The sequence below is a fragment of the Myotis myotis genome, unplaced genomic scaffold (genome assembly GCF_014108235.1).
Source record: "Myotis myotis isolate mMyoMyo1 unplaced genomic scaffold, mMyoMyo1.p scaffold_m19_p_10, whole genome shotgun sequence".
Taxonomy (NCBI): Eukaryota; Metazoa; Chordata; class Mammalia; order Chiroptera; family Vespertilionidae; genus Myotis; species Myotis myotis.
Window position 1 is genome coordinate 76,924,848 of NW_023416314.1, and position 12,742 is coordinate 76,937,589.

General features: G+C 46.6%; 1 protein-coding gene across 22 annotated transcripts in view; it reads right to left on the bottom strand.

The window, feature by feature from the left end:
• Window positions 1–635: 635 nt before the first annotated feature.
• PPP6R3 (protein phosphatase 6 regulatory subunit 3) overlaps window positions 636–12,742 on the bottom strand; it is a 63,352-nt gene continuing 51,245 nt past the window's right edge. For 9 of the 22 annotated variants that reach the window (XM_036326395.1, XM_036326393.1, XM_036326391.1 and 6 more), the window contains 5 exons: window positions 12,120–12,273; window positions 10,516–10,622; window positions 8,707–8,857; window positions 5,363–5,482; window positions 636–2,128 (listed from right to left, as the gene is read on the bottom strand). In XM_036326395.1, the coding sequence (XP_036182288.1) occupies window positions 2,077–2,128; window positions 5,363–5,482; window positions 8,707–8,857; window positions 10,516–10,622; window positions 12,120–12,273 (584 nt within the window). In that variant the 3' untranslated portion in view covers window positions 636–2,076. Of the gene's footprint in view, window positions 2,149–5,362; window positions 5,483–5,738; window positions 5,757–8,706; window positions 8,858–10,515; window positions 10,623–12,119; window positions 12,274–12,742 lie in introns of all 22 variants that reach the window. The other 13 variants (XM_036326392.1, XM_036326390.1, XM_036326385.1 and 10 more) reach the window with 3 other exon arrangements.

Below are 12,742 nucleotides of genomic sequence, written 5' to 3' on the forward strand. Positions count from 1 at the left end.
TGAAATAAACCTATGTTTCTATGAAAACTGAAGCTTTTGTTTTTTTGCAGCCCACATACACTTACACCTTGTTTATCTGGCCGTTAGCCTTTGAGTTTGACATGCTTGGCCAACTGGCTCTGTTCTTGCCATCTTCGTGCCTTCCTTGCACATAAGACGAACACCACCAAACACAGCCCCAAAGAAAACTCCGACGCTCTTTCATCAGCATTGGGAGGAGGGTATACAACACTGTTACCTTGGGTGGGACAAAGATGCCAACCAAATCCAAACCATATGGGACAGTATGTGCCACCCTGAAGCCAAGCCCTGGTGTTGCCGGCAAAGCTCTCCACCAGGCAAGCTAAGAGCGCAGCGCGCCCATCCACCGGGAGTCCCCGAAGCCCTGTGCCACATAAGTCAGCAGCCTTGAGACAAGCTGAAGCCCCGATCCAGAGGGGAACACACGAGACAGTCTCTTGGAAGAGGAGCCACAACAGAGGTTCCTGAGGAGGGAGGAGACGCACAAAGGCTGAGGGCACACGCAGCCTGCCCCGGGCACACCACTGACCCCACTGCCCCTTAGTGCCAAGTCTGCTACTCGCAGGCGCCTCTACATCACTTACAATGGGAAAGTGAACGAAAGAGAAGGCATCAGATGTTTGATTCTTTTATTTCCATATGCAATGTAATGTTTAGGCACGTTGCTTGGGAGGCTATTTCTAAAAAAATTGTTGGCCATTTCTCAGAATATCCTTTTGGTTTTAAATACTGGTCAGGAAAAACAAACAATGTAAAAATAGGTGAATAATTTTCTATTACAGAAATGAAAAACTGATTTGCATCTAAAATCGCAAGAGGTGAAGTCATTTAACCCTTTCACCAGACGGTACGCAATATACAACATATTGCTTCAGCTGTTTGAAGGCTGTGATGTATTTTTATATTGACATAGAAAATTATAAATTACATTGAATTAGTATCCATAATCACTATATATATATACATAGACCAGCTCTAAAAAATATAGACTGGTTGAGAATTTACGAGTGAAAACCTCACAGGGCACAGGAAACAATTAACATGCTGAGGTGCCACAGTCTGATTTCTAGGTTTAAACGCTAGCCAGTAAAATGAACGCACTCTAATTCCATTAGCAGCACGAGCATTTTTCAACGGACTCGCCTAATATGATCTCGGTATGTTAAATACGCAGACTGCTCAGAAATGTCCATTGGTGGTGCCTGTTAACAAGGGAAATTTTGGTGAATGGGTTAAAAGGCAGATGAACTACCAAAACAAAACAAAAAACAAAAACAAAAAACAAAGAAACCAAACCACAAGCCATGTACACTCCAAAAATTCTAGTGTTTCACCTGCAGGAATAATCATTTCAAGCAAACAAGACTTTAACAGAACATATGGCTTTACAATAACATCAATTCATCAACTAAGTTGTAGCAATAAATACTCATCTCTACCAATAGACTTACATTTTTGATCCGTTTTAAACAATACAGAAAAAACAGTTACCAATCAAAAACTGGTTATAAAAAGAACACCAAGTATTTCTTATTCAAAATCGCTTTTGTGAGTTAAGAACAACCAAAATACACTCAGAGGGCAACACTCCCACTACGTACTCCCTGCCAGCCTGGAAGAAAATGAATTCAGAATTTCGTACAAGGTGAAAAATGTATGAAAACTGCCGAATACTTTGGTCACACTAATAATTGTCAAATAGTTATGTTTCAAATACAATAGCTCTGTGTTCACTTTTATAAAACTATTCTTACAGCCATTTTAACTATAGTATTACTACTATTATTACATGGGTGGCAAGATCTTATTTCACAGGCTACCCATTATTTAGAACAATACAATATAAACATACGCAAAAATTCTTGGTATTTGTCAATATGCAATATTTGTACACGTCCCAATTTCTCTGTACAATGTCTTAGCATCTGGAGTAGAAAGGTTGCTGGTCCTGATCCCCTGCAGAGCGAGGCAGCAGGGGCGCGTGGCGGCCCAACTGAAGCCCCGGAGCCCTGCCTGGTGGCGGCCTGCAGTCCTCAGCAGCACAGAGGTCACTCATCATACAGGGCCGTTCACGGATGTGTCGCCTGGCACGCTTGGCTGGTCAGTCCTACGCAGTAAGACAGATATCTGAGGCATTAGGCAGAACGTGAGACGGAAAGTTAGCTTCACTTAGCTCTCAGGGCGGAGGTGATTTTAATATCGTTTGTGCCATGCCTACCACTAAGCCTGGCACTCAGTAGCTGTGTATGAAATGCTTCATAAATGAATTTATCTAAAGCTCCAGAAACTCTAACTGAAGAGCATTTAAGCTCCATCTAAGCTAGGTTACCCAGCACCGGCCAGCAGCAGCCACGCAGGCTCCCGGAGAGCCCCGCTCAGCGCTAGGAGCACAGGCACAGGCCAGGTCCGCGGTTTAAACTTCTGCTCCCAGAGCCTTCGGGGCCATTTGCTCATCCCTCCTTCACTGCAGTCTCTTATCGCTTCCATGTACTGAAATCCACATAAGCTTTCACTTGAAAAACAGGATTCTGCTACTGAGGAAAAAAGGAAAAGCTTGTCAACAGGACCAACTGTTGCAAACAAAGGTATGCACTGCAGCGCCCTGGCCAGGGCACATACACGAGGCAACCAATGAATGCATGACTAAGTGGAACAGCAAATTCCTGTTTCTTCCTCACATCAACAGGAACAGGTGTGCACTGTAACAAATGTTCCCACAAAGCCAAGGTGAGGTTACCGTGGGGAGGGAAGAGGTGGCACTACCTGGACAAAGTGCTGGTAGAATCAGAACGTCTGCCTGCCTTCCTGCCAGAACGACAACCTAGACATGTCAGATACTCCGGATGGCGTTACCAAATCTTACGGAGTTGGGCAAGAGGATGCTTGGAGGCCAAACTGGGAAGCACACAGTACTTCTGAACTAGCACGGACATTCGGAATGCTTTCGAAGCCTGCTAGTAACAGCCAAGAAGGCAGCTGCACACTACTTGTATTTGCTGATGTCTCACTATCTCAGAAGCAGGAACCTAGAGTTCTGGAAGCAGACATAGCCGGGCACATACCCCCGACTCCCTTCACCATTTATAAGCTGTATGACCATAGTTAATTTCTTACCCTGTAAGAGCGGGACAATGATCCCCAGACAGGCGTTCCTGAGTATACAATGTGTGCAAAGTGCTCAGCATGCTGGCGGGCACAGGTCTCGGACATGCTTGGTGAACAGTAGTGAAAAATAAAATCCTGTGGTGCTGCAAATCTTTGCGAGCAATAGGGCACGTCCATCAGTGTTTGGCTGTGACAGGAGCCACGGTGGGGAAGTCCCAAATGGCTCTTATCTTCAGCACTGCCATTTGCTTTAAGAACACGAATGTCACCTTCTCAGAGGCCTTGCCCGCCAGCCTACCTAAAATGGGACGCCGTTCCTTTGCCCAGCTGTTTATTCTTATCGCCTTTTCTGTGCTTCCTTATATTGTCTGTCTGTTTTGCTCTGCTTTCTCCTCGGGCTTGGACCAACGGCTGCCATACTGAGCCACTGACTGGAGGGAGGACGAAAGGACAAATGCCATATGGACACAGTGATGCTAGCTTCTCCACTGGTTCGCTCCACATTTCCTCCGCCACCCCTGCCTTGCAGATTTGAGGCAGGGCTCTTCATACCAGAGGGTTCTCCGAAGGGAGGAGCGAGTGGGTTTCCTGAAGCGAACAATTCTGCACTCAGAGAGCCAAGGAAACGCACCCATAGCCTTCTGTGCCTCTCTCATGTCAGAGAGGCCAAAGCCAGACTCCTGAAGCAACTACGCAATTGGGACAGACGTGGGTTATTCTGCCTTCTAGACAGGTCTCAAAATCAAGAGAATTATAACTAGAAACCAGGGAGATGACAAATGATTAGCAATCAGACCTACAAAGGGCCTTTATCAAAAACATATTGAAAACCCAGGCAAAAAGTGACTTGTTCTCACCCTTAGCAGCACAGCTGGGGCTAGGTCCTCCAAAGCTGGAGTGTCAACTGCTTCTTCCTCCCAAAGCCTTCACTAGAGCCAACATGCCCAATAGTTCTCATAATTAATTGGTTTTACAAGCAAAAAATATATATTTTAAAAATCACATTCATTCTGGCTAGAATTTCCATGAGAGAAACAAAGGCAGTTTCTGCGAGTCTGACATGCTTGCTGTAGAGATTTGCTGACCAGTGGACGGAGAGTGCCCCCTGCTGGCCCCACTGGCTATGTTACCCCTAAAATGATTAGACAATTGCCAGGGCTGCCGAGGGAGAAAGCACTTATGTGAAATGACTTTAAAAGTTATTTTATTCCTTAGGGAAGGATTATTCAGACGTAGAAGTATCTAATCAAAAGTGCTGAGAAAAGTCCCAGTGGACCCAGGACCAGGCCTCATCCTGGCGGGAGCTCTGGGGTGTGTGTCTAGGCTGCCCCCGATCAGCCTGTGAGGCCATGTGGTGGCAGCGGGACTCTGGCCTAAGCAAAAGGTGACCAGGAAGAAAATCTGGGATTTTCACACTTGAGATAAAGTATTTTATAAAAATCAAACCACACATGGACTCATCAGGGGTGGCGAGGATTTAGCTCCACAGATGGAAGGGTCTCCAGGGAAGTTCTCTGCGTGGGCCACATGGGCACGTCCACAGGAGAACAGGCACCAGGAGCCTCTCGTGCTGGCGGCTGCATGACTCCACAGGGCCCATGAGAGCCTGGACGCCACGGCCAAGGGAACCCAATCCTGGAGGACTCAATCGGTCTCAACTTAGCATTTTGTTTATCATCAAAACAAACACAAACAAGGGGGGGGGGGGGATGCCAGCATGAGAGACCCTTCCACTTACGGTAATTTTTTTATTGATTTTTTACAAAGCGGAAGGGAGAGGGATAGAGAGTTAGAAACATCGATGAGAGAGAAACATCGATCAGCTGCCTCCCCCACACCCCCCAATGGGAATGTGCCTGCAACCAAGGTACATGCCCTTGACTGGAATCGAACCCAGGACCCCCCCAGACTGCAGACCGATGCTCTATCCACTGAGCAAAACCGGTTAGGGCCATTTATGGTAATTTCTTAAAGAGCCAGCGATGTTACTGAAGCTCCAAAAATGGTTAGCTTTCGACTTCTGCTGTAAGGAGATACTATTTCTAAGTTCTGAGCGCAATCACTCTGATCCCATAAGGACTGAGAAAACTGCTGTGCTGAGTTAAGTCACTGAATGTTCGAGGACAATTCTAATGATTCCCCCTGCCCTCCTGTGCCAACTTTCCTCCCAGTGCCCAGGAGCCAACAGCCAAAGCCAGAGCAGGGCCTGGGCAGACCTGAGAAAGCGGGTGGTTACCTCTGCTCAGGACTACTGCTGGGGGGCCGGGGGGCTGCAGACTTCGCCTCGGCCGGCTCAGGGCTCTCCTCCACATGTTTGCAAGCAGCATCTTGAGAGGTAGACAGTTTTCCTTCCTCGCTGTGGTAAAGAGGATGAGAGGCAGCATTAGAGCCCGCAGTGACAGCGCCGAGTGGAGGAGGGATCATGCAATGGCTCTGGAGTCATGACTGCCATGGAGTCACAAGCCCTGGGCTGAGCATGCTCAGGTGAGGGACACAGGGGCACAGACAGTGACTGGGAAACGACAGGAGGAGAGGATCACGCAGGAGGGATCTGAGAGGGACGATGTGATGCAGCTGGCGTTGATAAAGAACGGCCCCTGTGGCTTACATACCGGTAGGATTTCAACACTCTGACGCCAAGTGTGCAAAACAGAAAAGAAATGTACAAGAGTTTCAGAACACTCCTATAATGAGGGGTGGGGCTACTATGTCCACGACTGCACATAAGCAAATCTGCAGACTCGGTGAAGGTGTCAAATGAACCTGTTTGAAGGAATGAGTCTTTAGTTAAGCATTTTGCTTTTGGGTTGAGCCCACCATTCAAACCGTCAGTAGGACAGACCCCCATCAGTTTGCTGGCTGAGGTCACGGGAGCAGGTTCCAGGGTGCCTGACCTTCTCGAGTTGTCCTCCGACCACGAGTGAGAAGTACAACACCCTCAAGGAAGAGAGCCAAGAACTGCGGCCAGAAGAGGCAGAAATGGGCTGGAGGATCAGAAGGCGTGGGGAACATGAAAGGGTTATTTTTCCCCTCAGATGGCTCTTGGTGAAGAAACACAAGTAGCAAATGCTTTCAACTGTTTGTGGGCTAAAATTTCAGACGTTTGCCTATTCTGTCTGGATTTCTACTTTGACACAATCAAGATGCCCCTAAACTGAAATAAAGGAAATTGGAGGTTCCCTTTGAAAAGCCTAATTTTAGGATGATTTCTGGGGTGGCGTTCAGAGGGGCAGGTCAAGTGATGAGGAAAATGGCCTGTAGTCTACGGATTTGTTGACAATCTGAGCTGCCTCTTAATTATCCCTCTTCACCCCACGCCCACTCCCTGACCAGCAAAGCAGCTGCCCTGAGTTGTCACACAGCTGTCCGTATGGGAAATGACGGAGTATTAATAAATGACACTAGCACGTACTCTTTCCTGTGCTCATAACTACAAACCTCCTTCTGCCCCTCCTGCATTCCATTCCCGTAAAATGCAGTCAATGCAGACGTGCACTGAGTCAGACCACCGGCACTGAATCTGCACCCGGGGACCATCCGTGAGGAGCACACTCTGGAAGGTCCGCTGCCCTGCTGACAGTGCCCCCCAAGGCGTGCACCTCTGGTTCTACCTGCTTCTCGCAGCAACCAGTGCTGAACTGTCCTCCACCTCCACGTCTCTGTGTACAACAGGGCAATGCACGCCACTGCACAGGGCCACAGGGGACAGCCCGGCATTTCCCAGCAGTGGAGAGGCGGTCACCCTTCCATCTACAAGGAAGCCCAGTCTGCATCCCACAAGCAGGACAACGGGGCTGCTGTAGCCCAGAGCCCACCAGCACTCAGCACTGTCCACACACTCCTGCTAGGCTCTGAGAGGTGTCAGATGGCGGCTGCTTTTTGAGCATCTTAAAATTTTTAAGCCCTTTTACATGTCCTTGTTTATAAACTGCCTACTGATATCTTTTGTCCCTTTTCTGGTTTGGGTTTTCTATCTTTTCCTTACTGGTTTATAGGAATGAAAGAAAATGCTAGTTTCTGGTTGATTTAGATACTGTAACCTTTACCCCCTCGATTTGCCATCTGCCTCTTAATTAGTCTACAGTACTTTACCAGCCAGGAATTCTTTTTTAAAAAAAATATATTTTTATTGATTTCAGAGAGGAAGGGAGAGGGAGAGATAGAAACATCAATGATGAGAGAGAATCATTGATTGGCTGTCTCTTGCACGCCCCCTATTGGGGACTGAGCACACAACCTGGGCATGTGCCCTTGATGGGAACTGAACCCGGGACCCTTCAGTCTGTAGGCTGACGCTCTATCCACTGAACCAAACTGGCTAGGGCGAGCCAGAAATTCTTAACATGGATGCAGTCTAAGTCTATTCTTTGCATTATAGTTTATACTTCTGAACGTTTTTGTTTTGTTTTTAAAAAGGAAGTCTTATTCTGCTGCCGGCCAGAAAGATGCACTGAATTTTATTCTAACAACCATGAGACTTTGGCCACATCACTTAACTCCAATCTCCTGAGAGTGGGGAGGACACCCACTCTCACTGAACTTCTCAGGCTCTTGAGGGAAATCAATGAATGGTTAAAGCACCACATGTGGGTGCATGTCTCCCACACTGAGCTTCAACCCACCAGGAACTAACTGCCTTTGAATGGAGGGCAGGAAGGCTCTGATTTCATGGTCTCTCCCCCCACCCCTGCCTCCCACTGAGCCATCCCTGTGGTTACTGGGCTCTCTCCCGCATCACATTGGCCTCTCACCTATTTGTGTGCTAACATCAGTTTTAATTGCTGTGAGTTTGCAGGGCAAGTCTCTTTATTTCATCTTCCTTATGGTTCTCTAAGCAATTTGGCAACCTTCATTATTCCACAGATTTTTCAGAGTATGTTTATCAAGTGCTTTTTAAAAATACAACTGAAATTTTTACAATGTCACAATATTCTCACATTCCTGAGATATATCCTTGGTCAGGACTTAAAACATAGCTGGATTTGGTGTGCTAGCTTTTAAGTTTTACGCATATGTGCCCACACATTGGCCTGCGATTCATTTTCCTCTCATGCTGTTTTGTAGTGGCCTCATGATGAGTTGGGAAGCACCCTCTCTTGTGAGGTGAAATGCTCTGTACAAAATGGAGACCAAAGCTCTGAGCACTGACTTAAGTGCATTCTGCAAGTTTATAGAAGTTTTTTCATACCTTTTCAAAGCTATTGTTTTGCTACTGAATTGTAAAGACTGCATGATGTCTGAAGAAAGTGACCAGGATGGTACTGAACCTTTGTGATGGGCTGTATACAAGTCAATTTCCCCTATAACTGGATTCGCCAATTTCTTATACTCGGGTATTTTCAATCTGCTAGACTGAAACTACAGTCTTTTAAATACTACCAGACAGGGGCGGGGCACTTGGGGGCCCAAACTTTTCATCTCTTCATTAAGATTTATAGAGTTTAACAGAGACATTAGAAAGATGTCAGGCTAATGTCTGAACCCACATTTGAACCAAATTAAAGACATTAATACTTAAGGTTTCTCCCTATCATCCTCCCAACAACATGAAGCTGCCAGTACGATCTCGCCCCTGGTTACCTTTTGAAGACTGCAGTTTCTGTCTTGGCATCTACAGTGAGGCTGAGAGTTTCCTTCATGCCGCCATTCATCACTGTCTCAGTTACCTTGTCTGCACTTTCTGCATCCTCCTCTCCATCAGAGCTGGCTTCCATGGCCACACTGCCTGTCACTGAAAAAACACACAGCTGAGGGTCATCCACACCACAACCAAACAAGAACTGTCACCCCTCTTCTGTGCAGACCCACCCACCCCATGTGACATTCTCCTGCCTCAAGGGTGAGATGTTACCCGCTATTGCCTTGGACAATTCTTGATGGGCACAGGCTTCTTAGCAATGCCCAACGGAGACGTTTGCTGCAGCACAGGATCAGTGAGTACCCTGTCTTACGAGCTCACACACCCAGCTTTCCCTAGCAGACCCTGCTGTTCCTAATGTTCTCCAGCCCACAGTATGGGGCAGGAGGCAGCGACAGAGTCTAGCCCCCCGCTTCCATCCACAGTACACACAGGCTATCCACTGCCCTGTCCTCACTCACCTCTTTCTTCAGTTATCCCTCTTGGGTCCTATCCCTTTTTCCCAAGTTACTTACTTGTGGTTCCTGGTGGGTGATTTATTTCTTATATCATAGGGAGCCATCTGGTCTAGTGCTTATAAGCCCGGGTCTGAAGTCAGATTTCCCGAACTGAAAAGCCACTTACCAGCTGCATAAGCCTTGGGAAAGGCACCTAACAAGTACCTGAATTTTCTGAATCAGAAAATAGGGATAACTGATCTCACCCATAGAATTGCTGAGAGATAAAGTGAGGTCATCTATACAAAATATTTAACAGAATGACAAATAAAAGCAGTATTAGTACTGGTTTTATTACTTTTCCCTGCCCCTTGGTTCATGTGCCCTCTACTGTACCCTCCTTTCTCTAAGAACTTACTTGTTTTTCTAATATTTATTTAATCTTTATTGTTGAGAGTATTATATTATGTCCCCCCTTTTCCTCCATCCAGCTCCTGCCTCACAGGACTTACTTCTTTGTTCCCTCCACATACCACCAATTCTCCCTCACATCCATTCACTAACCGCCTCCCTTTCCCCCACCTCCCAAAGTCCTGTTCTTCAGGGTGAAAACAGTTCAGGGCCCATGCAAGAAACAATGTGTGTATTTTGAGTAACAAGAAAACTCACTGGACCCCCTTGACCATTTTGTCTGTTCATATGGTGAAAAGAAAATAGGCCCGCGGCCTGAACCACACCGGATACACACACATGCTCCAGCAAAGTACCCAAGGGGCAAAAGAACAGGGTACAGGCTGGGCTTGCATCGCACGTTAACTCTGGTTCTTCTTCCCCGGATACTAGAGGCTAAGACCTGCTTCCTGTCTGCACATTGATGGGACTGAGTGACTGACAGCTCAACATGCTGTGGTTCTGGAGTGAGCACCCAATTTCTTTTCTCAGTTTCCCAGTGAACATGAGACCTACCATCTCATTTTCCTGGCTACTTTGAGCTCTTGAGCCCAAGAACAGAGAGTCAAGTCTGGTTTTACTATAAACCTGCTATGGGATAAAGTCACCTTTTCAAATCTAGAACACTAAGCATACATTAACCCTTTTCGGTCCAACCGCGAGGCTGACTCGACAGACCAGGCACTAGGAGCAGGTCCAATGTCGAGCAATAAGAACATTAAAAAGTTCAACATTCAATCCCGTCAATTAATTTGGACCAGACTGTTTGAATTCCAAAAATAACATTGGACCGCAAAGGGTTAAGGCTTAAACAGCCACGAAATGACGGCCCACGGGATGTGCACCCAGGCTCTCTGCACCCACCTTCTGGCTGCACGGCTAGTGCAGCGACACTGGGAGTCAGAGGGTCCATTGGTTCAGCGCTGGTTTCCATTTCCACTGGAGAATTACTCCTTAAAGACTCTTTTGTACTTTTAGAAAAAAGAAAATTCACGTTAGCAGTGGGTAATAGCCTTCTGTTACCATTATTCACAAAAAATCCTTTGAAAATCAGTTCCGCCTGCTGGGAAGGCACCAGCAGTTGGTTACAGACTCCAGGGATACAAGGATCTACGCATAGGCAGTAGTATCTGCACACTCAGCAAGGCAGTAACGCAGGAACTTCTCCCAGGCCCCAGAGGCCCCAGCTTCTACCTCACCACAATCACCAGCTCCCAGGGCCGGACAGCAACGGTGCACGCTGCACAGTAGCACCTGCATCTCCGTGTCTGTTCTACAGAAACCCTGACGTAAGTAGAGGCTAACTGCCCGGAGCGCCCCGCCCTCTTAGGATCCTGACTGAGAAAACACGAGCTGTGCACAAGGGGAAGGGAAGTGAGGCGCTTCAGCGGTTTCTATCACCCAGTGAGAAAGATACAGAGAAAAGCAGGAGGTGGAAACTTGACTGTTTTGGACTGGAGTGAGGTTGGTAAAATAATTCATAATTTGGAGACATTTTCCACCAATTTTACTTTATCACTGAATAGTAGCTTACTTACCACCAATTACTTAGAGTTGCTATAAAGCAACATGGGTTTCTTTCATTTGTCTAAGATGGTAGCTGCTCACTCATCTTTTCAGTAGACAAAATAAAACAATGTTTTGCAAATCAAACTAAGCCTAACAAGACATGAATTCCATGGTAAATACGCAAATGCTGACAATATTGTTCAGGAAAATTACGAAATAACAGGTTGCTGTCATCGAGAATACAAATAACCCCAGGTGGTGTGTGGCTCAATGGTTGAGCATCAATCCATGCACCAAGAGGTCACTGGTTCGATTCCCAGTCAGTACATGCCTGGGTTTCAGGATTGATCACCAATAGGGGATGTGGAGGAGGCAGACAATCAATGTTTCTCTCCCTCTCCCCTTCCTCTCTCTAAAATATCAATTAAAAAACATATGTATATATATTTTAAAGAGAGAATACAAATAAGACTACTCCCCTTAATTTACAGCACTAGCTGAGCTACAAGTGAGATAGATACAAGTCCATGATATCACTAAATTTGAGTCACATTTTGCATTATTCTATCATGTTCCACAGAGAAGGGCCTCTCAGTTCCTTGGCTTCCCCTCATTCCTCTCTCCTCAGTCCTGTCCTGACAGCTCAGTGGAGCCAGAGCAGGCCTGGGAGATGCCATCTTCATCAGCACCCTGTCCACTCGCTACCTGGGCCCAGGTCTTCCCAAGCTGCTGGTGCAGGATCTACTCCCTCCCTTCTTCCCCAGCTTGCTCTGGTGAAAGGAAGGAGGGTGGTAACTGTTGTTCTGGCAACTCAGAGCTATGGCATTATCTCCTTGTGTTGATTTTTAGTCTGTTTAAGTCACCATATCCAACTGGAATGGTGTGTGGTGCCTACGGCAAAGCACATCATCCCACAGTTCTCGTATGGGAAGGTGTGGAGAGCTGGTACCCATGCTCACCTCAGGGAAGATGTGAACTCTGAGAAAGAGGCCCAGCCTGTCTCTTTAGCTGGCATCGGCTCCTCTGTGCTCCAGACGTCAGAGCCCACAGAGTCTAAGGGAGCACCGTGGGTTGTCTCCATGGGGACATCAAAGTTGGCTGACCAGTTGGGTGCTAAAGAGAGGAGGAATTTCATTTTGAGAACACTTCAGTAGTTTAATATAACACAAGATATTTTACAGAAACAGATTGGCAATGATTTAAAAAAGATGGGAGATGTGGGGGAAGGCATCCCCTTTCCCCACAGTCACTGGGTAGGCGGGTAGGGCACCACCACCTGGAGGGCAGTGGCACAGCATCCACCTGCCTACAAACTGCAGTGCCTCTGAGCCTTAGCAATTCCCACTGAGATTTTCCCCAGTAGAAATATCAAACAAAGATGCAAAGCTACACAAGAATGTGCTAATCTAACGGCTTAGTTTTCACAAGTGTACCAAGGTCATAGTAACATTGTTAGGAAGATGAGTGAAGGAAGCTACTCCCTGTAAAATCTTTATAACTTTTCTGTAAATCTAAAATTATTCCAAAATAATTTATTAAAAATAAAGAATATGTTGGCTACTCACTCAACTGCAGTAAGTTG